The sequence below is a fragment of the Etheostoma spectabile genome, chromosome 1 (genome assembly GCF_008692095.1).
Source record: "Etheostoma spectabile isolate EspeVRDwgs_2016 chromosome 1, UIUC_Espe_1.0, whole genome shotgun sequence".
Classification (NCBI taxonomy): Eukaryota; Metazoa; Chordata; class Actinopteri; order Perciformes; family Percidae; genus Etheostoma; species Etheostoma spectabile.
The window spans coordinates 475,194-492,766 of record NC_045733.1 but is presented as its reverse complement, the minus strand read 5'-3'; the positions used below and the strand labels follow the sequence as shown (position 1 = coordinate 492,766).

Here is a 17,573-nt window from a genome sequence, read left to right as displayed (position 1 = left end):
ATGCCTGCAAAAATGAGCAATTTGCTGATTTCCCCCCCAAACCCCCACCTCACATCATTTGTCACCAAGAGGACATCCTGCATAAAGTCATGGGAAACTTCCCTGTCTGCATTGATAAATTGCTTTCCAACTGTCACCTGTTCTGACTTCATCGCTGAGCTCTTGTAAAAAATGAGACCATTTCTGGTAATTGCTTGGGGAAAAAAAGGCACCTGTGCTGCTGTTACTGACTCTCTGCCAGACAGGTCCTGGCTTTTCATCAGTAGCTTTCAGCACCAGAGGATAAGGGTAGAGATAAAGTATTAAAAAAAAATCACAAACTCTCTTTTTGGTTGGAGCTCACCTTATCAAATCCTCATTTGCAATTTCTCACACGTTCCACAGTCAAATAAGTTCCCGTTGTACCGCCCCTTTTATTCATTTCAAGCATAAAACACCCAAATGTGAAACCGTAGTATGGCATCTCATTAACATTAAATTGCCTCTTTGACTCCTCCACTTGTGTCACTTCCTCACGTCGTAGTCCCTCCCACCAAGGAAGTACGGGAGAGATGCAAGAAAATCATAGGAGGAGAGAGAAACCTAGGAAATGTGCTTTTAGAGCAATGAGACCCCATTTCCTCTGAAGTGTTATTTGATTTTGTCAGCTGTATGGGCGGAGTTAGCAACTTTTTCTCTTGTGTATCCTCGCTCATGGCACCTCGGTGATCCCTCCTTGATGCTCGAGAGACGGCCTTCACCGTGGACGGACAGAACAACAACCTGACCGAAGAGTCGAGGAGCTATCAAATGAGGGTTATGAGATGCATCTCATGTCCAACCTCCTAGCCTTAGATCTTTGTTCCCCGTGATCAATTTGACATCTTATCTGCTCATGATTGTTGTTTCCGTCACCCTAAAGCGTTATCCAGTGGAGCAGAAACCTCTTTAAAATAACCCTGGAAAAAATGCAGCCTATAGTCTCTAACCCATAACCCCCTGGAGGCCCCAGAGGGTTTACAGGCCCTCTAGTACTTTAACACATCTCACCTCTTTGCCCTCATGTCACAGCCCATCACTGTCTGTCCATCTGCTCACCAACTGCAGATCCTGAAGAAGCACTTTCTCTGTCCATGCAAGGGAAAGGAAAAGAAGTCAGCTGTTCTGATGTCTCAGAGAGTGACTGGAGTATGACATTAAAGGCTTAGTGAATGGGGGGGGCAGGCAGGCAGGCAGGCAGGCAGGCAGGCGGATAAAGACATGAGTAAGACATAACACTTTAATTACTAGGTGGGCAAAAGTTTAGTTTTTTTTTTTTTCTCTCAACTAGTCAGACAACTGAATACCCATCTAGGCAGATCAGTGTGACAGCCAAATTAGAGTTTCAGCTACTAGGCCTATGAATTTAAATCCTCTTGCTTGAACTCTTATCTGTCCTTTTCTCTAAAATGCTTTCTATTCAAGTAATTCCCTCAGCAGGCCAGGGAATATGAAGATGAAAGAAAATGTATTGTTCGCTGAAGGGAATAAAATTGACAATTTGAAATGATTTGTTTGCTGATGATGCAATTTAAAATACTTTGTTTGCTGTCCTGTTGGTTTATTCGTTCTACTTTTATTTATACAATGTGCTTATGCCTTGCATGCATAAGACGACGAAAATCCGAGAAAATCCATGTTGCTTGAAGGTTAAAAGGATAAAAAATGGACATCGAAACAGTTATAAATAATGAAATGGAAAGTATATATTAAAAGCTTGTGATCTTAAAATGTCTAAACAGATTTAAAATGAAGAAAATGAAATAGGGTTTACTAAATGGACTGAAACATTTAATTGCTTTTTTGCCAAGTCATTCAAAAAAAAGCTGTGCAATTTTGTTAAGCAGTTTGATATCCGTGCAGAAATGATAAAAGACCAAAGGCACTGTTTTTTTAAAAACGTTAGAGTAAGATGTAAAGTTATTCACAGTCAGAGTGACGGCAAAATGAATGACAGTCAATGGAATGCTAACGGGGGGTGATGGTCTTCCAAATGATGGCATCAAAATGGCGCCATAGGAGGTACGTTTGGTCAACGCTGGCTTACCCCTTGGTCACGACAGTGGTTATGTTGATTATTTCCAATTGCTAAGTGATCGTGATAGCAAATAAAAAATATAAAAACATAATTCAAACCAATGTACGCATTGGCAACACATGGCTCAAGAAGCCGATAAATTGCCTACGCACACCTCCACCGAAAATCTATATCTTTCATAAAAATACCCATCGAGGAATGTTAACGGGGCATTCACTCTCTAAGTGTTTTAAGAGAGCACCTCTCTCCTTCCGCTCACTGAGTTGCAGCTGATCTTCTTAGAACGGTGATGTTGTTATCAGCTTAGTATAGATTGGTCAGTAGGCGATGCTTTTACACCGATTGATCTCTAGTCTCCAACACAACCTGCTCCCAAGCAGGTTAGATATTCAGCATAAGTTACCATGGTGATTTAACCCGGTAACATGTAGGGGTGGGGGAAAAAATCGATACAGCATAAGATCGATACACAGGCGCCAAGGATCGATCTTTTATTATATATACGTTGGTCAGTTTGTCTGCTTGACAATCCCGTTTTGCGGCAATAAAATTGAAGTGAAATGAACAAACTGTGAAATGTATCTTTTTAGATAAAACGGATGTCGACAAAGTTTCCTTTTGGGGACATCGTTTGAAATTGGGAAAACTTAGAGGTTGGAAAAAAGGTTATAAATTGCAATATATCGCAGAATATTGCAATATGTTTAAAATCGCAATAATATTGTATCGTGGCATAAGTATTGCGATGATATCGTATCGGGAGGCGTCTGATTCCCACTCATAGTAACGAGTGATCCACTGTTGTGATACACAAAACCCTGGGAAGAACCTCACTTGTGTACACAGTGCTTTGTTGAACTCATTCATTACTAATCTCAGATCGCTAGGACCTAAAACTGACTGGAAATTAAAAAGAAACTAAAAAAAAAAAAAAAACATAGACCAGTTTTTAAAAGTTTGGAAGGATTAAAACAAGTTGATGTTTTTGCAGGAAAAGATGAAGAGTAAGAACAAGCTGGTGCCGCGGCTCCTGGGCATCACCAAAGAATCTGTGATGAGGGTGGAGGAGAAAACCAAAGATGTGGTTCAGGAGTGGCCACTTACCACTGTGAAGAGGTGGGCAGCGTCACCCAAGAGCTTCACCCTGGTAAGACCCACACACAAAGAAACCTATGACATCTGACTGGACACTGATCCTGTCTTATACTCAGGATTTATCGCAAAATCACCACATTCTCAATTACATTTCTTTGATTTGCAAGGTTTGTTGGCTTTATTCTTTCAGTTGTTTTATCTTCGTTCATTCTGTCCACACTGACTGAGCATATATCCCGGATAGTAAATACGAAAGACCAGGGCCACAGTAAACCCAACTGTTCTCTGCAGTGGCCCTATAACATCGCTGTAGTGCTCAGTCTGCCTTTCCCTTCATTTCCCTCGCGCACTTCAGTAATTGAAGACTGTTTCATCTTGCCTGTCAATATCCCTCCTTTGTGCCAGCACCATCGAATGAGCAACATGGATCTAATCTTGCAGATCTAGTAGATGTACTGTCTTTACTAAGTGAACACACTCTCTCTTTCTTGCTGTTAATTCAGCAAAGTGTTTTGTGTTTTTAGACTGCGTGTTCTTGTGACATTGGGATTCGAAATGGATTTGATTTGTGGTTCACATGTTGATGGAGTTATAGATTTTGATCTGTTGTAAATTGGATGGGGTCACCCTGCCATCCCAGTGATTTATAGTTAAAGTGTGCCCATATGAGGTGGACAGATCTTTATTAAAAAAAAAAAGTCCTCCAGAGTTATTTATTTTCTGCTCAGTTTCCTACATAAAATCCGCTCCATCATTCTTGGGTTAAGACTCTGACTCTCTGCATATTGCAGCAGTTTGATATCCCCAACACAATTTGTAGCATTTATCTGACCTAGTTGGCTACAAGATTCACTTGAATCCACACAGGTGTGTGTGTGTGGTGTGTGTGTGTGTGGTGTGTGTGTGTGTGTGTGTGTGTGTGTGTGGTGTGTGTGTGTGTGTGTGGTGTGTGTGTGTGTGTGTGTGTGTGTGGTTGTGTGTGTGTGTGTGTGGTGATGTGTGTTGTGTGTGTCGGTAGTGGTGTGTGATGTGTAGTTGTGTGTGTGTGTGTTGTGATTGTGTTGGTTTGTGGGGTAGTGTGTGAAAAATGGTGTACCTGTTACACCAATCCTATAACAGTGGATAATATTTTAACTCCTAAATTCATTTGAAATCACAATTATCTCATTTGCACGAAACGTATATCAGTGGGTGTAAGTGTTACATCTCTATAATCAGGTAAGTCTTCTGGCTCCATACACTGGGCTTTTTTTCACAGTCAATGACCTCAAGGGGACAGTCTTACCTGTTGTGGTCTTTGATTGTGTCTTTAGTGTAGGACTTTGGGAGACCACGAGATAGATCGATTTCAGTGCAGACCTGAAGGGACGATCTCTCAGTCTTCAGCTGGTTTAAATCGAAACATCATGCAAAAGGTGGAACAGTATCCTGAGAACCGATATATTACTAAGTCTCAGATTTTATGGTTTATTCGCTACGGTTTGGGACATGCTCAGTTAAGAAAAAAAAGTTCGGCTCTGTTTCATTAACAGTAACTGTAAGATCGTACAATTATCCTACATTGATTTTGTCTCATATTTTTCTTTTCTCGTTTAGAATAAATGCTTCAAATACGGAAAAGAACTCTTCTTATATATTAAATAGTCGTTGAATAAGTAGCCAGTTTTTCTACTTGCTTGATGAATTTGTTTCTTTTGGACCTACTATTTAAGATAGGCATAGGGTACTTTGTAAATCGTTCCTCCGTTGACATACTAATATTTGTTGGTTTCTCCTTGCAGAGCAAAGCAGGACGCTTTGGATTGAAGGGGATGAGGAGTCAACCATGCTTGAGGAATCCGTATCTCCAAAAAAGTATGTAAATATGTAACTTATAACTATTTGTTTTTGGCTACTCCAGTTATGCAAGCAACATCTTTTGGATGTATTGACATGACATTATGGTGCAAACAGTTGTGTTATCCAAGGAACGAACTGTAATAAATCAATGTGTCTAATGTTTTGGTTCAGGACCTGCAAAACTAACATTTCTATCAACCCAGAACTGCAACTGTGTTTAGTGCTGACGAGCAAATTTCAGCATACTAACACGCTGAAATGAGATCGTAAATATTATACCGATACATGATAACTTTAGTGTAATTATGTTAGCAGGCTGATATTAGCATTTAGCTCAGAGCTGCTAGCATGGCTGTAGATTTAAAATATTTAGAAATCAGAGTACAAGCAGGGCTTCTTGTCAGTGTAAGACAGTTTTCATCTTTGTATTTCCAAATTAAAAAACATGTTGCAGAAAACAGGATATTTCTGTAGAAAAAAAGCAGTACAGCATACAAAGCATACAGTGGTATATGATCCCTGCTGTACTTTATTGTGTCCAGTATGATGATGATTTGTCCATGAGCTATTGCATACAGTATTTTATCAAAACCCAATATCCGACTGCATCCTTTTTCAATTTCCTTCTCACTACGCCCCTTGACCACAGCTCACACATCCATCATTACAGGACCTCGTATCATCACGCTAACACTTCCTCCGCTGGACTTTATCCTGAGAGATAATCATTATTTGAGGACATTTTGCTGCACTGGACAAGCAAAGGCTCTATCGGAACATTTCCTGATTAGATGTGTATAACCTCATTCATCCACGGCGAACTCAGTGTGTAATTGAAGCCCATTTTCCTGCCTCTTCTCAATTGATATTGCTTTCCTGCTTTAAACTGAGAGTATTTGCTGAAATTGTATTGCATTTGTGTTGTCCTTTTTCTTTTATCTGGGCTGTGAGCAAAAATCTTTTATACTGCAAACACATAGCAAGCCCAAACTCTGAAAGGCCTTATCTGAGGAAAAACAAAACAAAGCTTTATCTTCCAGAAGGGCACAGTGGGAAGATTCTGCAATGTTGGTCTGCTTTGTGTTAGTGGCCTGCTGTCACAAACACAATCACATCGCTTGGTGTTAAATCTCACTCACAGACACATAGTTAAGAACTAGAAACAAACTTTGTTTTAGGTTTCTTTTAAGTGACTTCATGTGTTTTGCCATTATAACTACAATAAATCTGTAATTCATTGGCAATTGGCTCATGGTATCTTTGCGTATTTTTGTGCCTAGAATAGCATGCGTGGCGCAAAGGTGGGAGAAGAGGCTCAAACGGCTGGTAGTGTCATTCAAATGAGGCAGCGCAAAGGGAATTGTTTTTTTTTTTGTTGTTGGTGGAGTTAAGTTCTGTGATGCTAAGCTAAGAATAGACTTTAAAGGACACCGAAACAATACTCAGCTAAAAAATTATTAATTCTGTCAATACTGTCCTACAAAGACACAGAGCAGTTACTAAATGCAGGTAAGCCTAACCAAAGCTGATAAACAGTCAAATCAATGCCTTTTTTTAAGGAGAATATTTTACACTCTGCTTTGGGCAAGCTTATTGTAGGAACATTTTTTTAATTGTGACTCTCCTGCTTTATCAACCAAGCAGACATTAACTGATATTTTAGACGTAAACTTCAACGACCGTGTGATTTGGACCTAAATCTTACTATAGTAATTAAATCAATGTAACTTGCCAGTTTTACGCTATAAAAGAAACCGTTGAAATGGTTTCCATGCCTATTGTACCATTCTACTTTAACTTAAGACAGGACTTTATTTGAGAACATCAACAAGCAAAAAGTGATTATCCCCCACCATTTCTAGATGTTTTACTAACTTCCTGTTTGTGTTCCTGCAGGTCTACCATCCTTCAGCAGCAGTTTAATCGTGTAGGCCGGGTGGAGCATGGCTCAGTGGCGCTGCCGGGGGTGATACGCTCCGGCTCCATTGGCACAGAGTCGCTCAGCATGGGCACCATGCCATCTGCGCAACAGCAGATCACAATGGGTCAGATGCACCGTGGACACATGCCGCCGCTTGTAAGAACAGCAAAATGGCTGTCAGTATGATGTTTGTGTCGTTTTCATTCACTGATGAAGTCCTGTTAAAGGCGTATACCACTCATGCAAGAGTCTGTTTTTGGTGGCAACGCAAGACCACTGTATCATAATCCTTTTTTCCCCTCCTCGTGGCTGGTTCCCAAACATGCAACAATTAGACAGTGGTGAAATGTAACTAAGTACATTTACTGAAGTACTGTACCTAAGTACAAATTTAAGCTACTCAAGCCTTTTCATGCCAGTTTCTACTATTTCTACTTTTTACTACATTACTCTGACAGCTTTAGTTACTTGTAACTATACCAAAAAAACAACAACAATATAAAGGGTTACCAACTGAAATGATTGGCAGAGTAAACACTTAGCCGATTGACAAAACTATTTTGATTGTGTCCAGTATTAAGTTTATGTTAATATCCTGATGATGATACTCACATACTTTTTACTTAGGTAACATTTTCAAAGCAGGGCTTTTACTTGAAACTTGAGTATTTTTAGTGGGGTGTTAGTACTGAACATTATTTCTACCACTGCAATTAGAATCATCTTCCCCCATCAAGGTTTCTTGAAAAGTCCCTCTAGGCTGCATTCTGTGAGAAATGAACCGGTTTGTCTTTCTGTATGTGTAGAGTTCAGCCCAGCAGGCTCTGATGGGAACCATCAACACCAGTATGCAAGCTGTGCAAAAGGCCCAGATTGACCTAGGGGAGGTTGACAACCTGCCACCACTGGGACAGGACATGGTACTGTACAGTGCGCATACATGTACCTACAGTTGAAATAAAACCCTCACATACTCGTACTCTATGCACACAGTATTGTAATATATCACTTTCAATGTATGCGTTCACTAAAAAACAGCCATAAAACAAAATTGTAGTAAAACATAGTAATGAATAATAGTGCATTTTATGCATGAAAAGTCATGGCTTTTGCTGTGGTCTCCCTCTGTGTTCCTAGGCATCCAAGGTGTGGATCCAGAACAAAATGGATGAGTCAAAACATGAGATTCACTCCCAGGTCGACGCTATCACTGCAGGAACAGCCTCTGTTGTCAACCTCACAGCTGGTCAGTGGCGCTGGCATGATTCAGCAGATTGCCTCCTGTTTGTCTTGGCTTGGGTTTACTGCCATTTACTTGTTTTTTAGAATGATCGATGTCAATGTCTTGATAGTAGAGCAAGGCTACATTACATATTGTTGCATAGCCTTTGTGTGATGATTTTTTTTTTTTTTTTTTTTTTTAAACGCATTTTAGAAATGCTTTATGAAACCAATGAAAGTGCCCACAGTTTTACGAGTTGAGTTTTTTCAGTTTATTCAGTCTCTAAAATTGTTTTTTGCTTTGTTGAATGGTTAGGCTGTTTACAAGCATCGGCAAGTCTTAAGAAGACTCACTTTCGAGACCAGTTGCATTTTGTTTTCCCTGTTATGGGCTTTTTTTTCTGGTTGGGTTGGGATAAGCTTTGTTCAACTCTCTTCTCTAGGACTCTATTTATCTGGTGACCGTTGTTATTCTGTCTCCTCTCCTCGTATCCAGGCGATCCGACGGACACAGACTACACCGCCGTGGGCTGCGCCATCACAACCATCTCCTCCAACCTGACAGAAATGTCAAAGGGTGTGAAGCTGCTAGCTGCTCTGATGGAGGACGACATAGGCGGAGGTAATGACCTGATGAGGGCTGCCAGGACACTAGCAGGGGCCGTGTCTGACCTGCTAAAGGCTGTGGAGCCAGCTTCTGGAGAGGTGAGCAAAGGGACCCCAAACCCTGCGATAATGATATTATGTTTTGTTTTTTTATCCAAATTGACAACGTAAAAGATTAATCAAATTTGCCACAGAGCAGCTACACTCTGAGACAATTTATCATCTTTTCATAATAATGCAGTGTCTTTTCAAACTACACTTAATTATATTAACATCCGCTGCTGCTGGTTGGCTTCAGCTTACTGAATTGTTCAGGTCGGTCTTATTGAAGACATCTGACTGAGGCTATGCTGAATGGCAGGCATTTTATTCCTTTATGGAAACAGAACTTGCTTAGAAACTTTGTAAAGAACACTTTTGTGCTAATTAAATCTTCATCTTCTTTGGGTTGCAAGACTGTAATGTTCTCACTGATGTCTATTAAGAGTTTGCTGTTTTATTGTGGAAGTATAATTCAGAAGTTAATGTACTGTACAGGTGTTGGCTTGGTGTGCATAATGCACAGGTCTGTCTAGCTTTGGGACAACACTGAGCTTTACACACTTGTGCATTATGCATGTAGAGTAGTTAGTGAGATTTCTTAAAGCCTGTAGGGTAGTTAGACAAAGAGATGTAGGCTGTTTGATAAAGGTTACTCTCTTTTGTCTTACTGTTGCTGTATTTTACTTTGTTTAAATAACCAACAATGTGTTAGCAGTATGCAGTACATAAATGGAACTGATGTTTTTTTTGTAGATGCAGCATACAGCTTATAGTTTACTTAGAAGCAAAGCTATATCTCAAGATAGACGATGATGCCCTTGCCAACCAGGTGTCCAAATGCTTACATCCGTGTGTGTTGTTTGTGTGGTGGTGTGTGTGTGTGTGTGTGCTGTGTATGTTGTGTGTTCTGTGTGTGTGCAGCCCAGACAGACTGTGCTGACAGCAGCAGGCAGCATCGGCCAGGCCAGTGGAGACCTCCTGCGCCAGATTGGAGAGAGCGAGCTAGATGAAAGGTTCCAGGTAAAGCTGCAGCTCATCCATTTATCATCATCATTCTATCACCACAATCTGTGTGAAATTCACAGTCCTTAGGAACTCAATTAAATAAAAACACATTGTAACCAGGGGAATATGGGGGGGGGGGGGGGGGGGGTGTTTTAGCTAGGTGTTTTTGTTTGAATTGAAAGGTATTCTAGCTGTCAAGCTTGTGTTTTTCTTTCATGCAGCTCATACTTGGCTGCATCCCGATTTGTTATTGTAATGCAATGTATTCTGAGGTAGTAAGTTCAAATCAGCACAACTTTTCTAACAACCTGCCTGTCACTACACACTGGAGTGTATTTCAGCAATGATGAGTTGAACATATGCACAGCAGTGGTGGAAGGAGTATTCAGATCCTTTACTTAAGTCAAAATAATAATACCACACTGTAGAAATACAAGTAAGGGGGGGGCACTACTCTCTAACACCACTAATGTGTAGCAGCCTGGGTGATGCACGGCAGCCTTGCGACACCAGATGCTCACCACACATAACATTTTACAAATGTTACTTAAGTAAAAGTATGTAAGTATCATTGTATTTAAAGTATTGAAAGTAAAATTACTCAATACTGAAAAAAAACTCACATGTTAGAAACAGGAAACAATCCAAACAGTTCTGTCCATTAGCCAAGTGTTTAATCGTCTTATTTCAGCTGGACTTGTAGACCTATTTATTGTTGGGTAGTTTAATTTATATTGAAACATTATATTGAATAAACTACATGTGTTTTGTGGGCACAAATCTTAATTTGTAAAGCAACTATTAACTAAAGGTGTCAGAGTAATGTAATGGAGAAAAAAGTAAAATATTTCTCTCTGAAATGTAGCGGAGTAAGACTTCAAATTTGTACCTAAGTACAGTACTTACAATTTACTTAGTTACATTCCACTACCAATGTGCAGTGGGGAACGGTGTGTTTTTTAGTTGGATTGTTGATGCGGCCCATTAAATGAGATGTACTGTATATAGTCATCATGCCACATAATGTACAATAAGGAATTTTCCTGTCAAAAAATAAATGAGATCGGATTGGATGTCCTATTCCAGTGAGATGTTTCTTAGGTTCCCCCATCCCCTTTTTTTTAACACAATGACATGTTTTTTTAACTTTTATCTGCATCTGATCTTGTCATCTTTTTATGAGAATGAGATAAAAAATGTGATTGGACAGGCTGTGCCAGATATAATCATTTCTGATGAGATTTTTAACTTTGCCAACCTTTTGTAGGACATCCTGATGAATCTGGCCAAAGCTGTGGCCAATGCTGCAGCCATGTTGGTGCTGAAGGCCAAGAACGTGGCCCAGGTTGCAGAGGACACGGTGCTTCAAAACCGTGTCATTGCTGCTGCCACCCAGTGTGCCCTGTCCACCTCCCAGCTGGTGGCATGTGCCAAGGTACAAGAATATCGTTGCGTCTCTTTGTACTAAATAACTCGCATTAATATCAGTATTTGTGTAGTATGTGCTCAATTCACGAAAAGTAAATTAACCTGATATTATGCAAATGCTATATATATTGTAAGGTTTTCCCATTTATTATGTCAACTGTCTTTTTTTTATTTAAATAAACTCCAATTTATCTGCAGCTAAAAAAATAGCAGAGTGAATATATTAGGAGGCACCACGGCACCGTTAAATACCCCTTTTCCACTTCATATTTTCACGTCTTTAATTGTACAGCACACATGCCTCTAATTAATTGAAATGCCCTTCTGGCTCCCATTCAGAATACTTGCATTTTCTAAACAAATCCTCAACTCTCTGCATGGCAATGTGATGAGAACCATCTTCTGAATCCCTTTCAAATCGTTTATTTTTTCTTTTCCTTTTTCGGTTTTCTCTGTGAAAAGTAATTTTAATTATGTAAAGACTATATAAGTGGGTTTTCTCCAATTTTAAATGTTAATTTTTTTTCACAGTGTAGTTATTGAAAATTGTATATGTACAGTATACACATTGAGAACTTTGGCACCATAGGATGCCATTGTTTTTCTCTTTTTCACACTGGTGATGAAATTGTTTTTTTTTCACTTTGTCTCCTTTATGTCTCTTCCTCTTTCACCATTATCATTATTTTTAAACTTTTCACCTTGCTGTTGTAGGTGGTGAGTCCCACCATCAGTTCACCGGTTTGCCAGGAGCAGTTAATCGAAGCTGGAAAGCTGGTGGACCGCTCGGTGGAAAGCTGTGTTCAGGCCTGCCTCTCAGCCACAGAAGATGGCGAGCTTCTCAAACAGGTCGGCTTGATACTGTACATGTATAGACCAACGGTGCACTGAACTCTTATCATGTCATGTATCATTTTTTGTTTTATCTCAGAAGATAACAAGATATATAACGAGTTTGACTCAGAAAAACACTAATTGGCAACTAATGAGTATGAATGAAGGAATTCCCTACAACACTGGTTCTCAAGCTTTCAGTCCATTTATATCACATTGGATATTTTTTTCATTCAGGGTAGTCAGTTTGTGCACTAATACCTGGCTTAATAAGCAATGAAGTCAGTGTTCTTCACCCCAGCCTTATGGAATAAGAAGCAGGGAATAATGCACCTTAGGAAGAAGAACCACTTCACTAATGTTGATGATGTGGATCACCCGTGTTAAAGGTGAGCGCAGCAGCCAGCGTGGTGAGTCAGGCTCTGGGAGATCTCCTGCAGCATGTACGACAGTACACCTCAAGGGGAGAGCCTATCGGGCGCTATGACCAGGCCACAGACACCATCATGACTGTCACTGAGAATATCTTCAGCTCCATGGGAGATGCAGGTGAGTCTAAAAGAGGATACGGTTTGGAGATGAAAAGCTGAAAAAATGAAGGAATGGCACATCCAGCTATGTTGGAGACTTTTTCCAAAAGCTATAAAATACAGAAAAAGGCCAGCATGTTAAAATAAATGCTCATTTGTTTTTTAAATAAGTAATTATGTATGGCATTTAGGTTAAGGACAAGGTTAATTAATTCCCCTTAAACTGAAAATTTATTTTTGATTAGAAAAGCAATCATGGTTTAAGCCGTCGTTAACAGGGGAGTACAACCCACAGCCGGCGACTTTCAGCGAGGTATTATTTTTAATGAGCCATGCAAGCAGTTACTTGGTCAGTCCGTCACTTTGATCCAGACTGAAATATTGCTATTTCACCTTTAACTGTTGTATTGATTGCCGTGCCATTTTGTACAGACATTCTTGATTCCCAGTAGCCTAGAAATCTAGACACAAGTCTAGACGCAACTCTGGCTTGCGTGCTGGAAAAAACAAATTCTGGTCTGGCCAATCGTGTATAGAGTCGGTGGGTGGGCGGCAGAGTTGCGACTGTTCCTTGTGAATTTCCTGGTACTTGAAAAAAAAGAAAATTGTCTTTTGAATCGGCTTTGGCCGCGACTCAGGAAGACTTGGAGTTGAAGTCATTCTTGTGAACTTGTGTTCGGAGTTTTGTTGACCGGATACGGCAATGGTTTAATCTATCAAGCAACATTTCTCTGGTTGGTTGGCTGGTCTGGTTGGTTGCTATTCTATTGTGCACAGAGGGAATTTGAATGGCAACCGTTTATCCCGCCCCTTGGATTGAACCCTGCCAATGGTGAGTTCCCAGAACATTTTGATGTGGGCCTGGCTTGTCAGGCTAGGTTCCCAGAGGATGATCCCTAATGACTTTGATTCTATGACTTGTGACTTTTTCCTCTGAGTTTAGAGTGAAATGTCTTAACAACTATTGGGTGGATTGCCAGGAAATTTGGTACAGATATTCATGCCCTCTCATAAATTTTCACTTTGGAAAACACTTACATTTTTACCTTTACCTCGCCATCATCATCTCGTCGTTTTAATTTAAACTTAAATCTGCCTGATGCCTACATCAAAACCAGCCTGCCCTGACGAGTTTCCAAATAAATACTGCACCATTTTGGCTCATGGCACGCTTTGAAATTCAGTCTAAAATGTGTCTACATTATATAATAATATTGTAATATCTGTTTAGGTTTAAATAAGTGAGGGAAAAGCACGTAACCCATGTATAATCTATAAAATAGATATATCTCATCTGTAAAACTAGCTTTTTCACAGCTCTGGAACGTTTCTGCTTTCTGTGTAGATGTCTCACCGGATCGGTTCATGCCATCTCCTCCTCAGAGACTGGCGCGATGTTGGGTTTGAAAGGGCGGCTGTCAGCCCTGGTGAAGCCAAAGAGAAAAGCTGACAGCGTTGTTAGAAAGTCTGACAGCAGAGGAAGACAGATGGATAGAAAGAGATTCACAGAGAGTATCCCGGGCCAGCGGTCAGTTTTTGCCAAATTGATTGGCTTGATAGACGAGTGGGATGGCTGTTTGTTCCGCTGAGGCCTGGAATACACACAGCTGGTCGGACAATACCACCTTTGAACCGCTGTCGAATATGTCACGTTATGTCACACTTGAAGAAAGACACCAAGTGAATCCTTCTGTAGTGGAGTGTTGGCAGATCAACTAATGCATTCACATCACCATCAATTGCTCACTGATTAAGTTTACAGAAGAAGCTGCCCTAGTTGGCTTTTTAACAGATAATGAAGAGGACTACAGGACTGAAAAAAACAGAAGAATTGGTGATTGATTGATTTTAGCAAAAGGCCCCCTCCACTGCAACCTGTTATTATTCAAGGGACAGTCATTGATACTGTAGAAGAGTTTAAGTATCTGGGCACTATTATTGATATCAAACTCACGTGGTAAGCCAACACACTAGCAAGATATTCACAAGCACAGCAACGGCTTTATTTTTTAAGAAAACTGCGTAGTTTTAATGCAGACACAACAACTCTTTCAGAGTGTGGTGACTTTCGCCATCCAGTGCTTGGGGGGGGGGCTTTGTGTCCAGAATAGCAACATGCTGCACAAGGACTAAAATGGGCAGGAAAATGACTGGATCCGATGTTAAAAGTATACCATCACTCTGGTCCTGAGGATACTGGTTGATCCATTCCCCCCACTTTTCTCCGAGTTCTGCTCCCTCCCCTCTGGACGTAGAATTCAAATGCCCCTAACAAAAACCAAATGTGCCATTATATCATTTGTGCCGAGGAGCATTCAGTTACTGAATTGATCACACATAGGCACAAAAGCATTTGATATTTGGCACTTTTTTTATTTATTATCTTAGCTTGTGGACTGTTGACTGCATGTCACCACCAGTACTGTGTTGTTGTTGTTGTTTATGTTCTGTTTTTCTGTATTGTCTAAATCTTCATTGCTGTTGGATGTTGGTGTGGTTTTATCGTCTTATTGTTGTCTTTTATTGTATTACTGTTGGGCTTAATGTTTAAATGTGGCTCCCTTGAGTGCAAAACAAATTCTCCTTGGAGCAATGAAGGTTTCATTCACCAAATAGCTTGTGTGGTGTGCCAGGTCTGCTTTGACAGAGACAATATAGACAACAATTATTTTCTTATGCCTTTTCTCATTAGTCTGATTCTAAGAATATTTTCAGAGGGATTCAAAAACACCAAGGCTGGTGGAACAGTTACATCTAATTATGAATTGACAAGTCACCTACAGGTGTTAAAACATTAAACACATCTGATCAGGGAGAGCAGTACAGCTCTGCAAGAGATTCAACCACAGCAGAAGAGGTTTGTTCTTTTTTGTATGTTGTTTTCACTCACCAGGGCCTTTTTTCATAATGTTGACATTGAACTTTATGTTTAAAAGCTCTCTATTGTGTATGACTTTGGTCACACGAGTCAACTTACTACCAATCATTTGAACAAGTAAGCTTCCAGTTTCTCTCACTGAAAAACTCACAGAAAATGTAATCAAATGACAAATCAGTGCAGTTTGTAGATATATTTGTCTGCTCCCCTAAAATGTGCCAACTTGTGAGTGAAAGCAGTTTTTAAGATATTTGATTATTATTGCATTAAGTGGTTAAAGAAATGAAGGTGGGTTTTTTTTGTTCATAAATATACCTCAGTAGGATTACCAGCATAAGGATAAAGCTGTTCAGTTTAATTATAACATTACTGTGTTAACACACTCAATCTCTTATTAGTATGACTCATCCATTAATCCACTCATCTCCTTTTCCCCTCGCCTCTACACTCTCCCTGTGCTCTGTAATGGCGTCTCAGGAGAGATGGTTCGTCAGGCTCGGGTGCTGGCTCAGGCCACCTCCGACCTGGTGAATGCAATGAGGTCTGACGCTGAGGCTGAGGTGGACGTTGACAACTCTAAGAAGTTGCTTGCAGCTGCCAAATTACTGGCTGATGCTACGGCAAGGATGGTGGAGGCAGCAAAGGTAAGCAGCGTGGAAGATACAAAGTGTATCATATTCATTGTGTTTATTTTGTTGTAATTGTAACGTAAATTGCATGTACAAAAAGCAGGTAGATATGCTAAACTGAGATGCTAAAACAAGCTTTAGACAGTGCATAATTCATCCAAACAATTCTTCCAAAGAAATATTTTGGGTAGATCTTCTTGGAAAAGTGTTGGTTTTAATCATATTGGCATTTCTTAAGACCAAATGAGAATCTACAAGGCTTGGTTTTATTCTCTTGTACTTGCAAGGGTGACCTTTTGAGTGAGAGAGTGAGAGGGGAAGAACGAGAATTGCTGTAAACGTGTTAGTAGACAGTTTTAATTGGAACTACACAATCCTGTTAAGTACACATTTATACACAGCTGGTCTAATCCTCTGGTTTAAAAGCAATGTTTTTGGAAGTGCAGTCAAAGAGCTATGGCCAAGAATTAGCCTGTCTGTGTGGGTACAAAATAATGATCAAATAATTACAGAATTATAGCGTTGAAGTGTTAAAAATCCATCCAGCGTTTTAAATGTATGCTCCTGTTCTTCTGACAGCTCAAGTTTCCTGCGTAACATGATTAACAGTAAGAGGACATCAAACTCTTTTTTTCACCAGATTGCTGAAGGGCAAGCTTAGATTTCCCTCTCATCCCATCGTCCTCTATCCAAACTATTTATCTGCCATCTTTCAACATCAGTCTCATCTGTCTGCAGAATCACACACGGATATTAATAACGCTCCACTTTCACCATGAAAATGAAAAGACGCCCTCCGGCTGGTTTGATGGTCCAGTTTGATGCCAGACTTATCACTATCACAGCTGTACATAGATCTGTGTCAGTGGAGGCTGAGACCTCAGCCAGCCGTTGCCTTGGTAACTGATTGATTGAGCTTGTGCAGTTTAGTTTTTGGACTGCATGTTTTACAGCTGACTGTGTTCATGCTTGTTTTTTAAAGCCCTTTCAGGTAACGATTTGATTTAGCGAGACAATTATTGTACGTGTGTTGTATCGCTGAAGAACAGACCTTGCTTTTTGAAAATGACTTGCTCTGTAAATCAGCACTTTTTAAAATAATTATGCAAATTGGCTGTTACATTTAAATGGTGACAGCAGTTGCCAACAGAAAGATAACAGTTGCAAACTCTGATTTAAATCTGGTCACCAGCGTCATTGTACAGTGATTAATGCAAAGTCAAATGGCATTTTTCCAGTTTTTTCTGTTTTCTTTCTTGTTCATAGTGCTATCCGTGTCTGTGGTGATTTCTGTTAAATATTACCTTAATGACACAGGTTTTTCAGTAGCGCACACACACTCACACACACACACATACTTGCATCTCTGTGTAGCTGCAGCTGCAGGTGAAGATACCCAGTTAATTAATCTAATAGCAGCAGGGTTAGCTTTTTCTCCCACAACAGGAGACACAGAGGTGTCAGATGATATTGGACTCCACTGCTGGAT

At 40.1% G+C, this 17,573-nt stretch overlaps 1 protein-coding gene across 1 annotated transcript in view; it reads left to right on the top strand.

Moving 5' to 3' along the window:
• tln2a (talin 2a) overlaps nucleotides 1-17,573 on the top strand; it is an 84,002-nt gene that overhangs the window by 41,124 nt on the left and 25,305 nt on the right. Inside the window, exons 10-21 of the mRNA XM_032519734.1 lie at nucleotides 3,048-3,203; nucleotides 4,465-4,540; nucleotides 4,933-5,005; nucleotides 6,887-7,067; nucleotides 7,718-7,831; nucleotides 8,049-8,157; nucleotides 8,629-8,837; nucleotides 9,702-9,800; nucleotides 11,053-11,220; nucleotides 11,928-12,062; nucleotides 12,437-12,596; nucleotides 15,933-16,099. Coding sequence (XP_032375625.1) covers nucleotides 3,048-3,203; nucleotides 4,465-4,540; nucleotides 4,933-5,005; nucleotides 6,887-7,067; nucleotides 7,718-7,831; nucleotides 8,049-8,157; nucleotides 8,629-8,837; nucleotides 9,702-9,800; nucleotides 11,053-11,220; nucleotides 11,928-12,062; nucleotides 12,437-12,596; nucleotides 15,933-16,099 — 1,647 coding nt within the window. The remainder of the gene's footprint in view (nucleotides 1-3,047; nucleotides 3,204-4,464; nucleotides 4,541-4,932; nucleotides 5,006-6,886; nucleotides 7,068-7,717; nucleotides 7,832-8,048; nucleotides 8,158-8,628; nucleotides 8,838-9,701; nucleotides 9,801-11,052; nucleotides 11,221-11,927; nucleotides 12,063-12,436; nucleotides 12,597-15,932; nucleotides 16,100-17,573) is intronic.